The sequence below is a fragment of the Indicator indicator genome, chromosome 30 (assembly GCF_027791375.1).
Source record: "Indicator indicator isolate 239-I01 chromosome 30, UM_Iind_1.1, whole genome shotgun sequence".
In the NCBI taxonomy this organism is placed as follows: domain Eukaryota; kingdom Metazoa; phylum Chordata; class Aves; order Piciformes; family Indicatoridae; genus Indicator; species Indicator indicator.
Genome location: NC_072039.1, coordinates 9,259,428 through 9,281,074, shown reverse-complemented (window position 1 = coordinate 9,281,074; position 21,647 = coordinate 9,259,428). Strand labels below are relative to the sequence as shown.

The window sequence follows — 21,647 nt, the reverse complement described above, 5'->3', positions numbered from 1 at the left end:
GCAGCCCCAAGTCTTCCCTAAAACTCTCTCTCCTGCAACCCCAAGTCTTCCCTAAAACTCTTTTCTGCAACCCCAAGTCTTCTCTAAAACTCTTTTCTGCAACCCCAAGTCTTCCCTAAAACTCTTTTCTGCAACCCCAAGTCTTCCCTAAAACTCTTTTCTGCAACCCCAAGTCTTCCCTAAAACTCTTTTCTGCAACCCCAAGTCTTCCCTAAAACCCTTTCTTCTGCAACTCCAAGTCTTTCCCCTATAACCCTTTTCTACAACCCCAAGTCTTCTCTAAAACCCTCTTTTCCACTATATACCAAAGAAGGACTTTCAACTTGCTGCTACACAGAAGTCTCAGCTAATAAAACCAGCTCAAGCCAGATGGTGCTAAAAGGCCCAATTGCTCCCAGGCTCCCAAGGAAGGCAGCTACAGGAATAAATGGTGATTCAGCCACTTGAGACACTTGAGTGCAATGACTCTGACTCAACCCCCAAACACACCCCTGGGAAAAATTAAAATCAACTCAGTGATATGCAACTGTTCAAACTCTACCCATGGCCTCCAGGTGATGGTGGCACTGCTCTGAGGCCATGTGGTCCAGCTAGTAAATGCAAACCTTTCACCATGTTCATGCTGCAAAAACCACAAAAGCAGATCAAGCCCCAGATGCACACCACCAAAGTCTTCCCATGCTTTGCCTGATCCATAGGCAGGGCCCACAAAGCAGGTTAAGAGGAAGGGATAGGATCTCCTGGCTTGGAAGCCCTCAAAATATCTGAAAAACCAATCAAGCTGTGAAAGTAGCTTATCACTTACACTGTTTCCCCCCCCCCTCCCCCCTTCACTTTGATATCTTGAAGCTTGCCTGCACAAGACCAGCTGCTGAGAGCTTTGCAGCAGCAGGAAGATGTCATCGTCCCCCAATGATTCAATAGTCTTAACAACTGGGGGTATTATTTGCCTTAAATCTTCTTCTTAATCCCGTAATGCCATAAAAACACCACTGAATCAGAGCTTTGCAGGATCCCAGAAAAGGAGCAGACTTTTAAAGAGATAATGAGAACTCCACGTTTATATTAGATAGGATTAAAAAAGAGTGAATGGGGAAGCCAGGATGTACCAGACAGGCTAGGCAGATTATTTCATGGTTTTCCTTAATTTGATTTCTTCAACCTGAAGCATCTGGTAATTCCTCCATTGGAGATTAGGTTCTGGAGAAGATGGACAAGCAGATTGATCTAACATAGCAATTTTTATTTTCCTGCTACACATTGGAGGGGTTCCCATTAAAGCCCGGAATGAAACAGAGGGGCATAAAATCTAGTGGCAAAGCAAGGTTCCTAGGAGCCCATGTAAATAAGCTTCACTTTCAATAAAGAAAGTAGCACATCTTCCTAGATTCCCCCATCCTTCAGAGGCAAGCAGAAAATACTGTGAATTTATCCATGAAAAACTCACAGATCAGCTTTGTCCCTCACAGCTTTTGCAGAAAACTGAAGAAAATCTCACATTTTTGGGGGGAGATTTGGGTCCTGCAGTCTGCAGGCAGCACCTTGGGCACCTCTAATCTAGAAGCAGTAATTGTTTTCCAGAACACTCAGGAATCTCATCTTAAAAGTTCAAAAACCTAATCAAGCAAGGTAGAAATGTGTTGCCTCTATCTGTCTCGGTGTGACACTGTTCTGCAACAAGACTTGAAACAGGGTCCCTTGCACCAAAAGACAAGTTCAGCCAAAGGAATAGCTTTCCTGGTCATCCAAACTGGAACTCATTATTTAATCCACTCTAAAAGCACACTGCAATACACACACAGCCCAACCTTTCCTACCCAGCAGAAAGCCAGGATCAGAAGCATCTCTGAATAAGCTCAAGGTGAAAGGCTCCCAGGCACAGCTCCCTTATGCTAGCAGTACTATCATAGAATCATAGAATGGGGCCAGGCTGGAAGGGACCACCAAAGCTCACCCAGTCTGACCTCCCTGCAGTCAGCAGGGACATCCCCAACTGCATCAGGTTGCCCAGGGCCTCATCAAGCCTCACCTTGAATATCTCCAAAGAAGGAGCCTCAACCACCTCCCTGGGCAACCTGTTCCAGTGTTCCACCACCCTCATAGTAAAGTACTTGTTCCTAACATCCAATCTAAATCTGCTCTTCTCTAGTTTGAAGCCATTGCCTCTCATCCTGTCACTGCAGGCCTCTGTAAACAATCTCTCTCCATCCTTCTTGTAGCCCCCTTCAGGTACTGGCAGGCTGCTATTAGGTCTCCCTGGAGCCTCCTCCTCTCCAGGCTGAACACCCCCAACTCCCTCAGCCTGTCCTCATAGCAGAGCTGCTCCAACCCCCTGATCATTTTCATGGCCCCCCTCTGGACCTGCTCCATCAGTACCACACACAATATTCCATGCATCCATACTTTACCAGCAGGACTTTTTGGGGAATCAGTCCAGCATAAAGGTCAGTGCTGCTCAGGTGGTGAACAGCAAGGCAGACTTTCTACCTTCCAGCCTAGGCAAGAAGCCCTGGCTTTTAAGCAAAGGAAAAAATGGCTCTCAAACTGAATAAATCTCAAATAAACTGAAACAAACAGCCCTACTCAGGCCACATCTGGAGAATTGTGTCCAGTTCTGGGCTCTCAGTTCAAGAGGGACAGGGAACTGCTGGAGAGAGTTCAATGGAGAGCCATGAGGATGGTTAATGGACTGGAGCATCTCTTTACTCCCCTTCACTTTGGGCATGGTCACCAAAAAGGGAGAGGAGGAGGACTGATCCAGCATGGCTCAGCACTCAGGAGAGTGACACTTGATCACATCGATCTTTTTCTTTACAAAAAGAGAGCAGTAAAAGGATAAAACCCACAAGCAACATCCACTGCTAGGAGCAGTCTGAGTCCATCAGCATTCCAGACACTGAACAGCCTTTAGCTGAACCAAACAGGCTACACTATTATGTTTATAACTAATACATGCTTTGTAATGCTTATCAGCTGGAGGGGTTTCAACAGTTTTTTCCCCAATAACACTGCAATTTCCAAGCCATTTAGGCTAATTTCTTTTGACTTGAATCTATTTTAATCAGAGACCAGGATACTTGACTTAAATGGTTTGTATTAAACCCTTCATAAAATCAGCCATAAAACTGCAAGCACAAAATAGCAGCTGGATCTTGAAGGCAGGAGTAGAAAGAGCTGAAACTTTTCCAATCCTCCAAACTCCAGCCTATTTCATAACCAAACCAACTGTTCTCTCACAATACCAAGACAACTGAACCCTAAAAACAACTCCCAAAGCAGTAACTAAAACATGCTCCTGAACTTCTTACATAGATAAAGGACACTAAAGTTATGCAGCTGCAGTCAGTACCCACAAATTCTCTCCAAAGTATTAGCCCAGCTCCAAAATGATGCATTTTTAATAAACTGCTCTGTCTGCTCTGTCCTCTCCACCACCCTTCCATGATATGATGGATAGTGGCACTGAGGAAGAATACAATGGAAACCTAAAAATGTCAGAATTAATTCTTTTCTTCCCCCCAAGATCTGGGAAAAAAAAAAAAGAAAAAAAGCCAAAAAAATTACTTCTCAAATTATTTCTCACAAAGTAATGCTGGCTCTGCTAGAAGTCAGAGTTCTGGATGAGAAATGAAAATAAGCAGCTCAGGTAGCTGCTGGAGAAGGTCTCACTTCAAGGATTTGTCATCGTAGTGGGATTTGCATCTCATACAGCCAAAGGTGCCATGTGTGCCTGCAATTCATTTCCATCCAGACTAACCCTCCCAGCAGAATTGGAGGTTGGGCCTCCATCCTTTTGAAAACTCACCCAAATATTTCTGTTGTCAGTGGTTGACAGCCTTGGAAGCTCTGAGTGGCTGCTTGAAATGCATGCAGCAGGCAGAGAAATGAGGGAACAAGAGCTCTCCATGCTCTCACATCCTTACTTATTTGCCAGTACAGTGGAGATATGGAGCTGCATCCCCTTGCTGCATGACTCCCAATGGTTTGCAGATGCCAAGCAATGGCTTTGTCACTGTCTTAATGACACAGGCATTGGACACATACCTTTCAAAATCTCAATCTCTTCTCAGCTCTTTCTTTTTATCACGAATTTCACTCCTGGCCTGGACAAATTGACACTTTGCTGTTTGGAGGAACATTCTGCTAGCTGTATCTAAAATGAACTTTCCTAAAGATAAACTTACAGCCTGTCTTTTCCTCACACTCTTAATAAAATGATTTGGCAGCTCATTTAAAGGCTATTCTTCCATGGTGCTTAGCAGGTAAATATCATCATTGCCATCATCTCAAAAGGTCATTCTGGAAAAATAGTGGAGGAAGGATATTGCTACCTGATCTACTGGGCTCTCTTTCAAAGGTGTTTGCACAGAGGTGTCACTACTCAGCAGATGTTACTCTTTCTGACTGGCATTTTCAGCCTTTTCTCATGTCTTCCTCCTGCCACTGCAATGGCAAAGGGGTAAAGCACTTCTGCCCCCTCCCTCACAGCAACCTCTCTGGGCTGCTTCGATCAACAGAAGATCCCACAGCAGCATCCCAGGAGGAGGACTGTGCTGGGATAAGTGGGAAGGCAGCCAGGGAGCCCCAGAGATCTTGCAGGGTCATGAAGAGGCTGACAGGGGAGGAAGAAGGGAGAGGCTTTGCACACATTTACAGGGCAATAGACACCAAAAGCCAACAGCCCTTTGCTGACAACAGCAGATTGGAGCTTCTGATCACATTATTACCACCTGAAATAATGCACTGCTTTAGGAAAATAAAAAGAGAGGGAGAGAAGTGGAAAGAAATTGACTTTTTTCCCCTGATGAATTCTTTATGAACTATCTCAGCTTCAGCCAAGCTACACGGGCTGCTCCATCACTGAGCACAGCCCTGTGAAAGATAAGGAGGGAGGAGTGAACAGTAGCACACAAGAACATGAAAGTATCACTCCTGGCTCTTGGATGGCACCTAAACATCTGCCCTTCATCAAGGAGCAGCTGCTACTTACTTGGTTGGGCGATAATCTGGTATGGAACGATCCAGGGAAATTTTCTCACTGAGGTAGGAGTTGTAGCCATATTTCTCATGTGGTCCCTTTGCTTTCTCCTCCTCATCAGGGGACAGCGTGGCTGGAAGCCCACCTTTACCACGTCCACCATAGCCTTCAATGAGACCAAGTGACTTGGACAGACCTCGAGAGAGGAGAAAAAAAATAATAATAATAATAATAAAGCAACCACCAGGGTTAGAATTCATCACTGTCATTTCCAAGCTGTCAAAGGAATAAAAATAACCTGAAAACCCAGGGTGTTTTGGGTTGATTTTTCTGAAAACATTTCAAAGTCCAGTTCTGGAACAATAATGACTCAAAGTCTTGAAATCTACCACGGCTCAGGTGCACTGCTCCTGATAGCTCTGCCACCACAGCCCAACTGATAACCTGTCCCAGGGATCTGTGCATTTATTTAGTTGTTAGGAAAGGTTATTTAGGCCTCCTTCCTACTCTCAGAGAGGTAATTACATATAAGGTTAGATGTCCCCAGGAGAAGGATAGCTTGAGCACAGAGTAACAATAAAATAGGGTTGGTTAACTGCCAGCTGAATGAATTTTTGCTCAGTACAAACAGTGAACAGCATACAAATGGTACGGATTTAAAAACAATTTCCCCTCAAAGCTTTCTTATCTTTTAAAGTATAGCCATCCCCAGACCTTTATCAAGCACAATTATTTATTTATATCTGCACAGCTGAAAGAAATAAGCAAAGTTCAACAAAAGCTGCACAAAAAGGAGCTATATTGATGGTTCGGTGCTGATTATGGGTAGCCAAGTTCATGCTCGTGCTGTTATTTATTAGAGAGGACACCTGGAACTGTAATATTTTTAATTAGCAGAGACTCTTTTTGCCAGAAACAACCAAAAAAGAAAGAAAAAATAAAAAAGGATGATTTTGTTTTGTTATTTGGGCTTTGGTGGGGTTTTTTTTGTTTGTTTGGTAGGTTGGTTTCACTGTTTGGTTTTGGGGTTTGGGTTTTTTTGTTGTTTGTTTTGTTTTGTTGTGTTATTTTGTGGTGGTGTTTGTTTGAATAAAAGCACCAGGATATATTCCCTTTGTTTAAATGCCAGAGCCCTGATTCTGAGAGAACAGACTGCTGTCACCACTGGTGCTTTTGAAGAGAAAATAAACTTTATGCATAGAGCGTCATGATGACCACACTCCAGCTCCCACACCTACCACAGATCTGCACTGCCTTGGACAAAAAAATGTTTTTTCGCCTTAGCTACAAAATTTGATGATTGTAGAAGTCTTTCCCAACCACAACAACTCTATGATTCTCTAAAGGCACAGATTTAAACACTTTTTTTTTTTCCTCCTCAAAAACTAGGATTGTGAGGCAGTAAGAAAAATCTCTTATCAATGTAAATCACTGTTCGAGGCACTAAATAGAGAGTATTATTACTACTCCTTTTGACAGGGAACCTCTAAACAGCCTTTCCTGCCAGGGAGCTTATGAGGGTTGATGGAGTCCCTCTGACCATGCTGGGCTTGATCAGAATTTATCTGAGGTCAATAATAACAAATCAACTGCAAGGAGCAGCCGACCATGACATGGGGATGGATTAGATATCCAAACTGCCTTTTTCCATTTCCAGGCTCAGCAATAGCCAGAGGAATAAGTCAGGAAAGGTGAACTTTTCTGGCCTACAGAAGGCCAGAAGATCACTCAGTGAACTCCCTGACCCCACACAGCTGGAGGGACGAGGTTCAGCTTGTTTATGAAGAGAGACTGATTTCATTTCAGACACAGGGCCAAGTTTCAGCTTGCTTATGAAGAGACATCAGTTTTGTTTCAGACACAGATTCTAACAAAATTAAACCAGTATTTTAAAAGAATATTCTCACAAAGAGACCTTTTTGCTCCAAACCCCTATTTCCTTATCAAAATCAGATCCTTCTGCTCCAGCACAGTGCACATGCAGCTGCATCAGTTTCCTTAGGGCACCCTAGATCATGCTGCTTCTTACACCAAAAAGACAAAACAGCTTCCTCAGTTCACCAGCTGAGGGTTGTACCACTGTAGAAGGCACATTCTAACAGAAATGCAGTTTAGGATTTTAGTTCCTTCTTCTTAACCTTCCCAATGAAATATTCCCACCAAAATCCTTAAGAAATTTTTACTGCCTATCAATGTCAGCTCTGGGCCAGAAAGGCTATCAAACAAAGCTATGAAAGTCCTTCCACAGTACATAGGACACTTCTACTAGAGGTATCCTCAGCATCTATCACTTTGTTTTTTAAAGCTTGATTTTGCTTTTCTTCATGAAAATGTCAGCAATACAGACCGAGGAGCTGCTGGACAGAACAAGGACACCTTCCTCCCTTGTTCATCTGTGGCCTTGTCACAGAATAAAGATGCCCAAGGGGATGGTGCACACTCCACCTCTTCCAAAATGCAGCCAAGATATAGGCAGAGTCAACAGAGACCTATCTGTGTCCCCAAGCCCTCAGCTGTCTTGAGGCAGCAGGCTCTGCTGTGACACAGCAAAACAAGTCATAGAATTGTAGGATGCCAGGTGGAAAGGGACCTCAAGGATCATCTGGGTCTGACTTTTCCAGGTGGTAATACAGTTGAAAGGTCCTGATGAGATGAAACCCCTCTGGTGACTGCACAATCACCAGAGAAATGCCAAGACATGACTTCATATTCAGCAGCTTTGACTGACAAGCCTATAATGCCATCAAGTGCTTCATTCCAAGACCATAGTTGTGACAGCTACACACACAACACCCCAACATGCATTTCTGTCTCTTGAGTATAGCCCTTACTTCTCATTTCCTCTACCACTATAAGCCTCATCTCAGTAAGGACAGAGAAATCTGTCTTATTTAAACCCAAGAATCAATAAAGGGTGATCTCTTCATGTCTTGGGCAAGGCACTACCATGAGACCATCATCCTCCCTTCCCATGCCACCCAGAGCAGCAAACACACCCGCAGGGAGAGTCTCAAAGATGAACTTTCCCAGGTGCAATGTGACAGGGAGGATCTCCATGTCTGTCCCTGTGCTGGTTGAACATTTCACCCTCCAGTCTGGGCTGTCACAAGGGGTCATCCACACAGCTGGGATGTCACTTTGGTGTACAGCACTTTCAAGTAATGTTCAAGCAATGTTTGGCAAGCATAATAATTCACATCCAAACAGAAGAGAAAGAAAGTTGCTTCCAACTGGCTCAAAAGATGCCTCAGGAGAGGCAGGACTGAAAACAGTTACAGCAGAACCAGCCAATACATTCAGTCATTCACTTTTACTAGCCTTGTTTTAGGGCTGCACAAAAGAAGGGCACATGTCTGCAAGGTTCTGCTATAGAATCATTGAACCAAGGAATGGAGGGGGCTAAAAGGGATCTCTGGAGATGACTCAGTCCAACCCCTCTGCTAATGCAGCTTTGCCTAGATCAGGTTGCACAGGAACGTGTCTGAGCAGAGTTCACTAAGCAGCCTGCTCCAGTGTTCCAGCACCCTCAAAGTAAAGGAGTTTCTCCTTACAGAGTCACAGAATCACAGAATCAGTAAGGTTGGAAAAGACCTCAAGAATCATCAAAGTCCAACCTGTCACCCAAGACAGTTAGGGCTGTTCAGTCTGGAAAAGAGAAGGCTCCGAAGTGACCTTCTTGTGGCCTTTCAATATCTGAAGGGGGCTACAAGAAAGCTGGGGAGGGACTTTTTAGGATATCAGGTAGTAATAGGACTAGGGGGAATGGAATAAAGCTGGAAGTGGGGAGGGCTGGAAGTGAGGAAGAAGTTCTTCCCCATGAGAGTGGTGAGAGCCTGGAATGGGTTGTCCAGGGAGGTGGTTGAGTTCCCCATCCCTGGAGGTGTTTGCAGCCAGGCTGGATGAGGCTCTGGCCAGCCTGCTGTAGTGTGAGGTGTCTCTGCCCATGGCAGGGGGGTTGGAACTGGCTGATCCTTGTGGTCCCTTCCAACCCTGACTGATTCTAAGTATCTTCTGCTACTCTAAGTATCTAAGATTCTACTTCATGACTACTAAACCATGTCACCAAGTGCCATGTCCAATCCTTAGGTTCAACCTCCTGTGTTCTAGTTTGCCCCTTGTCCTATCACTGGCCACCACTGAAAAGAGTCCAGCCCCATCCTCATGACCTCCACCCTTTAGTGATTGATAACCATTGAGCTCTAGGCTGCAGCTTCTGGCAGTAGCCCATAGCACCTCCTTCCGTTTTCCCTTCATGACCCACATGGAAACATCATTTGGGTCTCACAGGACAAGTGAGCTGCCATACCATGTTCAAGCAGTCTAATGCTGCACACAGCAGCAGAAAGGAGACATTGCCTTTGAAGCCAGTCCCTGCCCACACACAACTATTCAGGGCTGGCTTCCAGCACAGCCTTCTACTGTGACCTCTTACTAGCACATGCTTGTAGCATCTTCACGCTTGGAAAACCTCCAGCCCTTTGCCAAACCTGCTTGAAATTGGCCCAGAAGGGCCAGAAGTTCCACAGAGAGCCATGAGGAACAAGAAAAAGGAAGGGCATGATCTCTTCAGTTTATTTCCTTGAAGGACAGGGCTGAAAAGTAGAGTCAGAACTGTTCCCAAGCCACAGACAAAAAATCCTTTATCATTCTGGGCAGGCACCAAAGCAGAAGTGCTGAACTGCTGCCAAGAAGTCTCTCCTGATGCCTGCTCCAGCCTATCCATAGTGATAAACAGCACTAATCCCCCACAAAAAAAGAGCTTGATCTTTGGAGTAAATTCACTCCTGAGTGAATTTTGCTAGCTCATGAGATGGTAATGGGCTGTATCCAGATGAGATGTTCAGTGTAGATCAGAGCTCTGAACAGTTGTGATCTTCATTCATCCTTAAGCCACATTCACCCAACAAGTGCCTCAGAAAGAAAAACAGGATTTTTTCCCTTCAGAATCTCCTAAAACATCTGAACTCTGTGACAAAAGGAGTGTATTTGCTCTTCCACTGCAGGAAAAGAAAGGAAAAGAGACACCACTTGGAGCTGCTAAGATCTGAGCCACTCCTGCTGCAATGGCCAGGCATTGGATCCCCTGGGGACTGATAGAGAGTTGGTTTTCTTCAAGATGATGTAAAAATTTAATCTCTACAGCAAAATTATTCCTAGACTCAGTACAGTTATAGTAAACACATTATTCTTTCCTTCAACTGGCAGGAGTTTTCTAGAGTAGAGGAAACCTTTGGTGATATGTAATATAATGTGGTACACAGGCTTCATTTCTACAGCACCCAGCCTAAGAGGCTCCTGAGGCAGCAGGCATGATGGAAAGGCATCTTGGTCTGTGTCAGCCTGCAGGAAGGGAAAACTTAACCTCACTGATACAAACCTTACCTGAGAAAACATCTCTCACTAAGAAGGTGAGGGAAGAGGGAAGAGGTTGAAAAACATTTCTGAGAAACAGAGGTCCTGAGCCTTGACACTGGGGGTGGAGGGAAAAGAACAGGAGGAAATCATTCAGGAAAGGTTTCTGGAAAAGCAAATTGTTGAAGCTGCATCCTTCCTTATTTATGTCATCCTGCTGCATGGCTTACAGAGTACATAAATAATCACAGAATCATTAAGGTTGGAAAAGACCTCCAAGATCATCAAGTCCAACCATCAACCCAACACCACCATGGCTGTTAAACCACATCCCCAAGTGCCACAGCTCCACATTTTTTAACCCCTCCATCACTTCCTGGACAGCTTGTTGCAATGCCTGACCACTCTTTCAATAAGAAATGTTTCCTAATATCCAACCTAAACCTCCCCTGGTGCAACTTGAGGTCGTTTCCCCTCATCCTGCAGCTCAGATGGAAAGGCACATTCCCATAGGAAAGAGGAGCACGAAGCCTTCCTTCTCTAGAGAAGTAAATAAAGCTGAATGGTACTGGGAAAATGAGGGAAGCATAAAGAGAAAATTAAAGTGGATGTCTTTTGAAAAGCAGAGCTCTTATTAAGCTAAGTACCATGGATCTTCAAGCCCAAATGGCTCTCCTAGGGAAGCATGCTTCTGGCCTCGCTTCAGCCAGAGATTCGAAAACTAAGGAGAAATTTCTGACTCGGGGATATAAAAGCAGAACCGATGAGGTAAACGTGCTCATAGGAGCCACGTGTTACACTGCACAGATTGCCTCTGCCTGACCTCCCAGTGAAGCTGGGAAGAGAGGATGTGAGAGCGGCTTTCAGGGGTATTTTATGAGACAAACGAATAGATAGCAAAGGGTGAGATGTCGTAGGTTATGCTAGAAATCATGGAAACTGCTGAAGTTTTTAGTGTGGTCCTGCTGATCACTGCAAATGCAGACTATTAAAGGCAGGACTCATTAACGATAAGGGTAATTGGCAGAATAACAGGCACCAAATTTCCTTTGCAGCTTTGGTGGAACCTGAGACCTGAGATGTTCTGTTTTCTGCCTGCAGCAGTTTCTACACGATTTTTACCCAGTCTTTGCTCAGACTTTTTGCTTAGCAGATTAAATAACCCAAGTTCCTCTGCCTAGAGCTTCCACCTACGTAACGTTCAACCAGGTGCTGCTCAAGGGCTATGGAAATTGTCTAGGGAGTAAAAACTACAACTGGCTCTGTCAGCTGTCTTGGCTCTCCTGAAAGCATCCCTAGGCTCCTGCTAAGGAAACCAAAAGTAAAGGGATCAGAAGGTAAGAAATCACTTTCCCAGGGAAAAGAAGACAAATAAAAACCCAAAAAACTAACCAAACACAACAACAAAAACCCCCAAACAATATACATTTTTTTTAAATGAGCTGAAATGGTAGAATCACAGAATCATTTTGGTTGGAAAAGACCCTGAGCATCATCCAGCCCGACCTTTCTCTAACCGTACCAAGGCTGCTGCTAAACCATGTCCCTCAGCACCACACCTCTGGCTCTTTTAAACATCTCCAGGGATGGGGATTCAACCACCTCCCTGGGCTGTCTGTTCCAGTGTTTAATAACCCTTTCAGTGATACTAGAGCCCAGTAGAACAATCACTATTCCCCTGAACCCTCTACAATTTTATTCAGTGTACAATGCTAGGTATGTTTTTCCCAGGGCTGCCCAAAGGCCAGTACCAAAAGCCAGTACATCCCCCGAATCAGATGCTGCAGCAGGCTTCCAACAAATCCCCTGTGCTAAAAGGATCAATTCTATCACCTTTCATTTGGACAGTGCTTTTCTAGTGAGCTGTCTTTCATCATATCTGAGCATCTCCTTCAGCTGCAATGCTCCCAGAGAGCTCTTTGGTGTCCTTTTGCCATGCAAACGATTTGTTGCTTTACCACAGAGATAAACATGAACACAACGACTGAGAAAGGTGGCTTCAAGAAGATTTCAAACCTCTGGCTTCACACTGAATGACAAATGGGAAATAAAACCCAGCAGCAGATGAGTGCTGCTGGGCCCATGATTAGCAAGCAGGGATTTTAGCCAGACAAACAGAAAATATTTTACCTGTAATCCAATATATTTAATCTCTTAAAAAGCTCTTCTGCATATAAAATGATTTGAATAATTCTCAATAAAATGAGTTTGTCCAATTAAGATTTTACTTAAATAATTGTGATGGGTGAGTGTGCAAGAATCACACTCATTTTCCTGAAGCCCAGGGAGGGAAGGACCAAACCAGGCTGCCCAGGACAGGCACAGCTCCTCATTATTAAATACATTTAAGGATAGAGGTTAGATGAGCATCTGGACCAAGGATATTTAAGCACAGCTGAACTTACACCATTAGAGGAACAGTCAGACAATGCCAAGGTTTCATTTGCACCTTTTACTCTATGAAAAGGATGGGAGAAGAGGGCACAAATTGCACAGAATTAGAAAGTCTTGTTTGAAATGTCTTAAAATAAATATACACTGCTCACATATGTAGATGTATCTGTGTGAACACATATTCAAAATTGAAGTTTTCTTATCTATATGGAAATGGAAACACAGAGAATTACCTTCAGAGCCAGAGGGAGGATCAGCACCCAATGCAAGGAGAATACAGGAGAATTTTAAATCCTGTCTCACCCCATTTAGACCATTATGCTACCAAGTTATGGTTCCAAATGATAATTTCCCAATCAAGATTCAGCTCAGGCACAAAACCACAGAAATCCTTCACCTGGCTAAGGCTGTTTAGTTCAGAGGAGTGACTTAGTTGATTCTACAAGCTCGGACTAGTAGACAGATTTTACGCCCCCTGAAAATCTGAAGATATTATTATCTACTAGTCTGTTCCACGTTTTTAAAATTATGTACTGGAGGGAAAAGAAAAAGAGAGAGGGGGAGAAAGAGGAGAAAGAGGAGAAAGAGGAGAAAGAGGAGAAAGAGGAGAAAGAGGAGAAAGAGGAGAAAGAGGAGAAAGAGGAGAAAGAGGAGAAAGAGGAGAAAGAGGAGAAAGAGGAGAAAGAGGAGAAAGAGGAGAAAGAGGAGGAGAAAGAGGAGAAAGAGGAGAAAGAGGAGAAGAGAGGGAGAAAGAGGAGAAGAGGAGAGAGGAGAAAGAGGAGAAAGAGGAGAAAGAGGAGAAAGAGGAGAAAGAGGAGAAAGAGGAGAAAGAGGAGAAAGAGGAGAAAGAGGAGAAAGAGGAGAAAGAGGAAAAAAACAAAGATTTAAAAAAAAAGGCAGGACTCAGCCACAGAACTGGATTAGAGTCAGAAAACTCAAGGCTAGTAAAAGCTCTTTGCAGCTCAGCAGGGAGAACAGGCAGTGGTTCTATAGGAGCCTTGCACATGATATAATAGACAGGCCTGAGGGTGATTTATATCCCAGGGAAAACCTCAGAAATCTCAGACACGTGCAAAGTATTCCTGGCAATTTAATTCGAGCAATGCTCTTCCCAAGTGTGTACTGGCATGGCCTCAAGTTGCACCATCAGGGCTTTAGATTGGATATTGGAAAAGTTTCTTTCCTACAAGAGTGGTCAGGCATTGGAACAGGCTGCCCAGGGAGGTGGTGGAGACACCATCCCTGGAGGTGTTCAAAAAACTTAGAGACATGGCACTTAGGGACATGGTTTAGTGGCCATGGTGGTGTTGGCTTGATACTTAGAGTTAATGATCTTAAAGGTCTTTTCCCACATTAATGATTCCATGATTCTATGACACAACCAACTCAAGAGATGCCCTGCTGCTGGGAGCTCCCCCTTTCAAAGCAGCAATTCAGATCAAGAGGCCAATTGCTTGTGGCTGTTCAAGGTTTGTTTCTAAACAACCAGTTGCACCCTGCTGCAGTTACAACCTCCAGCCTGGTCTCTGGCTTTGAATGGTTGTATCCTTCCTGTGCTGTTCCCCACTTCATCTTGTGCCCCCACAGCACATGGTGCTGTCTGCACCCCAGAGCACCTGTGTCCTACCTGTGTCACAGTGCTCTGGGAGATGAAATATCCTTTAATAAGCCACATCACTGCGTCAGCAGGTGCCAGACACATGTTGTAAGAGAGGACATGCATTTTGAAGGCAAGGCTTTGATATATTTGAGGCAGTTGCCAAGTGATGGAGTGACAAAGGCAGCCTCAGCAGCTGGCTCACAATTCCAGATAAGAGCCTGGGATCTGTGAGGGGGGATGGATGAAAAGCATTTGCAGAAAAGGTAAAGAAATAAATGTGTGGCAGCAATCTCACTTGCACATTATGACACAAATATAAATTTATCTCTCTGACTAACATATGAGGCTGTCATATCCCAGACTTATCAGTGTTATTTACTGGAGAGGAGGAGGGGAAAGAAGGGCAACAAGTAGTAGATCAGAATGTCTAGCAAAAAGGAAAAAGCAGGATCAAAAACATCACTAAGATCGTTTAGTGAGACAGCTGACTCCAGGCACACTGCATCCACATTTGAGATGCTGAAGAACTCCAGAGAGTTCACTTTATTAAGCCCTGCCTAAGGCCTGCTTTCAAGGACTCAGTCTCCCTGGGATGCAGGCTCAATCACTTCCCCAGCACCTCATAGCAACACATTTCCATGAAGCGTTCAGAACAGTCCAAAGCAATCTTCTCACTGCTCTTTTGTACTGCCACAAACCATCTCAAAGAACCTTCACACCCAAGGTAGCAACAAGATAGCAAAGAACAACCTCAGAGAGCAGAGGGGGAAATCTATAGAACACCACCAAACGTGCCCGGAAACAAATAATGAGATCTAATTAGAGAGAGAAGAGATGCCCAGCATAGCAGAGCAAGTGTCCTCCAGCACAGCATCCTGGGACATGTAGCTCAAATCAGAGGAGATAAAACCAGATCTGCATGGCTTAAGCCCACCTTCTTGCTAAGACACTCATCAGCAACCTGGATTCAATTTATTTCAAGGACTATCTCCAGCACTGGGCACTCAATTGAAAGATGCTCCACAGGCTCTTCCCTCCAGGCCTGTTTTGCCTTTTTCCCCCTCTTAAGACCAAACCAGTACCACATAAGCAGGACTGGTTGCCCCACTACCAGCCATAAAATCTGAGAGTTTCCTGTGAGAGTTCCAGGACAAGAGGGGTACTCTAGGCACAGGACTTTGTGAGAGCTGAGTGTTTTGTGCAGGAGCGAGGTATCACAGCTTCTCCTCAAGCTGACGGCAGAGAGGTTAAAGAGCACCACTAAAAGCTTTGCCCAGCAATACATCTGCTATGAGTTATCATACAGCTATCTAAAAACTGATGAAGTACCATAAGAAGAGTCTGTATTAGCAGCCTACCAAAGCAATATAACATCAGCCATGGCAGGACATCACATTAAAGATCTGATCCTGTTCCAGCAACCTGAAATCAATTTATGGTATGTCACCATTCAAAAGAAAGACAAAGACCCTGGTCCATGCACCTAATGGTGTATTGATTTAGCAAACACCTAAGTGCTAGCTCTGCACATGATGGACTTTGCTCAAGCACCCAAGCTATTCCTATCCACACCAACTGACTCGGTGGCTGTTGGGCAGCTCAGGGCACAGCGGCTTGAATGAGAAAGGCCAAGGGTAAAAAGCAATCTTGCTGGTCAGCCATGAGCCTGTTTGGGTGATGAATTAAGCAACTGTCTGCAGCTTTATTTTCAGCAGGCAGATTGCAATTTGAGCAGGTACAAACTATCTTGCTTTCCTATTTGAGGCTGTCTGGAAATCAGTCTGGTGGGACTCAAATTTCTGTGCAAGAGCTGCTCAGAGAAGATGGCAAGAGCAGCACAGATGGCAAGAGCAGCACAGACAGCAAGAGCAGCTCTTTTTGCCCAAAGAAGTTATAGATGTCCCATCACTGCAAGTGTTCAAGGTCAGGTTGGATGAGGCTTTGAGTAGCCACTGGAACTAAATGATCTTTAAATGCCCCCTCCAAAACAAATCATTCCACAACTCTGCGATACTGCACTGCATTTATTTTGAGATCCAGCCCAAGCATCAGAAGACACAAAGGAAAATGAGGATACATTGTTCATTATAACATCTTCTACAACACAGGCAGTTTAAGAAGATCCCAAACTCTTCTGCCCTCAGCAGGAAAGCATCACCTCTCTCATTTGTGCTGATACAGTGATTTATGGGACCATTCTGCAAACCATTTACCCCTAAGTAGTCACTCCCACCAGCCACTGTCATAAACCCAGCATCAGGTGAACCTTTCGTCTGACTCTGCATTGCTGCTTTTATGTTCCACTGTAAAATTTAACTTCTTTTGTAAAGCAGGCCATTCACACCCCCATCAAGACCCTTTTGCATCCAGGCAGAGCTGCTGCTTGGATACACTACAGAGATGCTGACCTTCAGTGCCAGCACAGGACCATGCAGCCAAAGGTGGGGAAACTAGAAGTTCTTAAATCCATCTTGCCCCCAGAGAAACTGTGACTTAGAATTAACACCTGCAGCATGACAGGAATGCCCCCAGGAACAAGAGCAGAGCCCCAGGAACAAGAATGGAAACAGGAAGAGAAAAGAACCCTCAAAAATACAAGCCAAGATTTTTCTTCAACTCATTCATAGGTTAAAATAATGACTTCCACTTTCATTTTCACATGGGATGTTATTTCCAGGTCATGTTTCTATAACAAGCTGTTTGTGGTTTCTTTTAATGCACATTCTTGTTTCCCTTTCTATAAACCATTTCCTCTCTGTACAGACCAGCCTCTTGGAAGGAGGAAAAGAAGTTGCCATTTGGTAAGAAAGGAAATGAAGAAATACAAATCTGGCTCTTCTGGTTTGGGTATCATGGTTACACCATAGATTACACATTCAACACACCACCTGTGTCAGCCCCATGCACTGGGCATGTCCTCCACACAATCACTGGGAGCCATGGAATGGGAAGGGGCAGAAACATGGAGATGGTCACCAAAGCACTGTATCAAGGGCAGGCTATAAAACCTCACAGAGGTGGATGAAGCCAGCTAAGGAGCTCCCCTTCCTCCTCCCCTAGTTTCCACTTCTGAAGACTGGGAAAAGGAGGCAAGCCTGGGTAGTATTTTAACTCATGGCCCCAAGCAGACTACCACATCACTGGGACCACAGGCAAGTTAGGAATCAGTCAACTGTACCCCAAGAAGCACAGCTTGGCAAAGGGGTCCTCAGCACACTTCCAGATTTCTTTGATCCATATTATCCCTCCCTAGGCTACCTCTAAGTCTGTTCATTAAGCTATTCTTTTAAGACCAACACATCAGAGAAGGGATGGCATTGCCCACAATGGGCTCTCCCCAAAGAAGAGCAAACATCTTGAAGCCAACACGCAATCATGAAGAAAGTCAGGGCTAAAATGTGCACCTTCAGCAAGGATGCACTTGCTTCTCCCTGCTAACTGTTTTACTGAGCTGTGAACTTAATTTTTCAGGTCAAGAAAGTCTATTTTACAGGGGTTTGCTTAGTGCATTTAATTTCTTTTAGAACACTTGTCCTGGCTGTGCTTGGATGCCAGTCTTGCTCAGTGACTGAGCCAATTTGTTGTCAGTTTACTGGTGTGCATTCAGTGCTCTCAGACACACAGGACACTCCAGAGAGCACTTCTGCTCTTCAAATTTCTTCCCATCTGTTTGTGCTTTGCCAATAGGTCACAGGGGGTGACACACCACGACTTGCAAACATCTAAGGACAGAAATAAAGGCATTTAATTTGGCCATCAGAGAGAAATGTGATGCCTTTATTCTGCTACACATCTGCATTCTCCAAACACAGCCACTGTAAATGTGTCCAACGTGGTTTATGCAATGTATGTCTCGTTGTAATGAACATAGGAGCACATCAGATAGAAACCTCTTAGATACAAATCTGGAATTGCTTTAGTATGTGTCTTGGTCTCTAGATAGCAAAGCTTTACCATCACTAAATTCAAGCAGTTTGCTCCCAACCCCAAGTTACTGAACCCAGAGAAACTATTCAACTATTAAGCTTAAATTCAAATCCGTCCCCAGACTGGGATCTCAAGGAAGAAGAAGTGGAGCTTGTTCTCTACTGTCAATGCAAATTTATGAATGGTTGTGCTGTACAGCATGGGGAACAATTCCAAAGAGGGCACAGATCTGTGACTATTTAACTTTGTGTTTCTATAGAGAGCTTCTGATGACAAGCACTAAGTGCTTTAGAAACATAATTAATGCTCAAAGCACTCCTGAGACAGAACTAAACATATGACTCAGATTTTAAGCTACCTGAAGTAGGGCTGCCCTTGTTCTTTCTGTAAAACACTTGGTACAACAGGGAATGTGGTGCAACAGGGTCGTGGTCCCATTCTGTTCAGTGCTTCAAGATAATGTAAGAGGAAACACACTTCACTCCCTCAGAATGGGTGGTCAGACACAGAAACTAATTGTCCAAGATGATCTGGCCAAAAAAGATCACTAGTTAGAGACAGAATCAGAGTTCTTATGAAATTTAAGTTTACTACCTCCAGAATAGACTGCCATGGCGGAATGGTTTCCTACAGAGCCTCTCCACCTTGAGTAGCTCTCTTGGGACCTTTCCTCCTGTTCTTTCCATTAAAAGTGGTTTCTCCAGCACCACTCTGTGTCTGTGTGGGAGGGGGAGTGTGGGGGGCACCAGCAAACGGCTCCACAGAGATGCCGAGGCTGCCTGAGCCTCACATCCGAGCCAGCAAGCCCCAATGGGCACCAAGCCCCCACTCATGGCCAAGTCACTGCCAGCCATCAGGGCAGGCAATGAAAGGGGGGAGGGAGGGGCTTTTGAGCAGGGCCTGTTGTGACAGGACAAGGGGTGAGGGTTTGAAACTAACAGAAGGAGAATCAAACTGGAGAGAAGGAAGAAATGTTTTATGCTGAGGGTGGTGAGACCTTGTCCCAAGCTGCCCAGAGATGTGGAAGTTGCCCCATCCCTGGAACCATTCCAGGTCAGGTTATTTAGGGCTCTGAGGAAGCTGCTCTACTTGCAGATGTCCCTGATGGATGCAGCAGGGCTGGACTGGGAAAGCAAGGCATGAGGAGGTAGGATGGAGAGCTGTGAGCAGCCCTGCAGACTTCAGAGAGAGCTGGGGTGATTTAGGCTAAAGATGAACCTTTGCTTTGATGCTTTGGGCACTAACCAGCTGCATAAAAGCCTGGAGGACAGCTCCCAGTCATAAAGGAGATAGAAACAGCTTTGCTAGGCAGAAGCCTCACTGCTTTGGGGTAAAGCCATGAGATATGGAGTTGATGTTCATTGCTACTAAAGCATCTAAGAGCTGACAGCATTCATCCCTCTTTACCTCAAAACTGATCCTTTTCACTTCAGTCTGCCACATGAGTTTACAGCAGATAATTCTAGGTACCAAAAACCTTTTCTTCTACATAACTATGCCAAGAGTAATGTCAAGCTGCTCTGAATTTATTCCTCTAGATATACTCTTAATCACTTTTGAAATTACTGATGGAAACATACTACCACCAGAAATCCAGATTCCAAGCTACCAAGTTGAATGTGTTCAGAGGTTGGTGCTGATTTGGCACCAGTCCACAATTCAGGTGCGCCCTTGGGCTTAAAACAAAGGCTGCACAACTTTTAAACCTGAAATTTGAAGTTTAACTTCCTAAATCTGGGAGAGCTTTCCCTGGAGGTAATCCTAACACCTTGCTGTGCTCTGCATGAACTTAAAAGCAAGCCATCAGATTAATTTGCATGAATAAAAGTAAGTTATGTGCCTCACAAACCAAAGTCTTGATCTCTGGGTGGAAGGGCATGACAGCCCCTGAAGGCACTGCAATATTGGCATTTTCTCTCCATACTTTCCTCTACAGATTAAACCAAGTATCTGAACTACTGAACTCGAGTTGCTAATAGCTTCAGAGCAGTTTGACTTCACTGGAGTCCTTCATCTTTTTTTTCCAGGAAGCCTTAAGAGAGATTCTTTTTTATCTAAAACTGACCAATTTGCTGAGGGTCACTACCATTTGGAGCTGAATACTACCTGAATCTCATTTCAGACAGAGGAGATGTTTTCTTTGTGACACATCACCCCCATTACCTACTTGTACCTGTCATCACTTCCTGAAGGGATAAACCCAATTTTGGTAGCAGGCAGATAAGGAGTAGTTTAAACCAGGATTTTTCCTATGTGCATGCAGATGCTTAATGCTGGGAGAAGGAGAAAGGGAAACAAGACACACAGAAACACAGCACGAGAATAATAAACCTGTTTGTGCTGCTCAAGGTTTCCATTCCAAACTGGGTATGGTTACAGGGCTGGCAAGAAAGGTTGTTTGAGATACTAGAAAATACTTAGCTAAAAAAAAACCAAACAACAACAACAAGCAAAAATCCCTTTTAAAAGGTCAGATTCCTGAGAGGATATGTTTAGAAGGACGATATGATGTCCTTTAGCTCAAATAATTTGTCATACTTCCAATACGTGCGCTCTTGTAAGAAATGTGCTGCTCATTTCAACTAGGCCAGCCTTCAAAAATCAATTGTTGCCAAGCCAAGCCTTTTGAAAGAGAAAAACCAGCACATGTGCTACACACCCTCCACCTCCACCCTGCAAAATAACCCTCCCTCTCCCTCTCCATCTGCCAACACAGGCAGATTCCTGCACACCTGAGGAGAAGCCATTGCCCAGCGTTCAACGCAGCTCCAGAGGTAGGTGGATGCTAGAAGCACTTTGGGTAAATTAAGGTCTAGATGGACATTTTTAGCTACACTTTGATGCCCCAGCACAGCTATTCTTCTGGTCCTATACACCTGAGTGCAGAGGTAAAAACCTCAGATAATATCTGACAGAAAAAAAAAAAAAAAGCACAATAGATGTTTATTAATTTTTTCAACAGGTCTCCGGGCAGATTCTCCGATTTCTGCACACATTAATTAGGAGCAATTAGTTCAGTCATTAACTGCAAGGTCTGTGAAGCTCTGTGTCATTTTATTGTTTGTTTGTACCCAGCCTAACTCAATGAGGTCTTGATACATGACTGGGTTTGCTAAACACCACCTAGGTATAAAGAACTAATGACAACAACAGTAAAGGCAATGTATTTAAGGTGACTGCAAGGCTGCAGGAAGGTGATGTTCATCAGCAGAACTTTCTCACCCTCAGAACATGGCTCAGCAGGGATCTGGACCTGCATTGAGGGTTCTGTGTGCTAGTGACAAACAAACAAACAAACAAAAGATGGTAAGCACAGACTGCACTGTATCTGAGATTGGCAAAGCATGTGGGATTTGATTATTGCATTGGTTGGACTTCAGGGACTAAACAGGATCT

General features: G+C 44.3%; 1 protein-coding gene across 1 annotated transcript in view; it reads right to left on the bottom strand.

The window, feature by feature from the left end:
• GALNT17 (polypeptide N-acetylgalactosaminyltransferase 17) overlaps positions 1-21,647 on the bottom strand; it is a 267,793-nt gene that overhangs the window by 198,792 nt on the left and 47,354 nt on the right. The window contains exon 2 of the mRNA XM_054394274.1: positions 4,991-5,174. Coding sequence (XP_054250249.1) covers positions 4,991-5,174 — 184 coding nt within the window. The remainder of the gene's footprint in view (positions 1-4,990; positions 5,175-21,647) is intronic.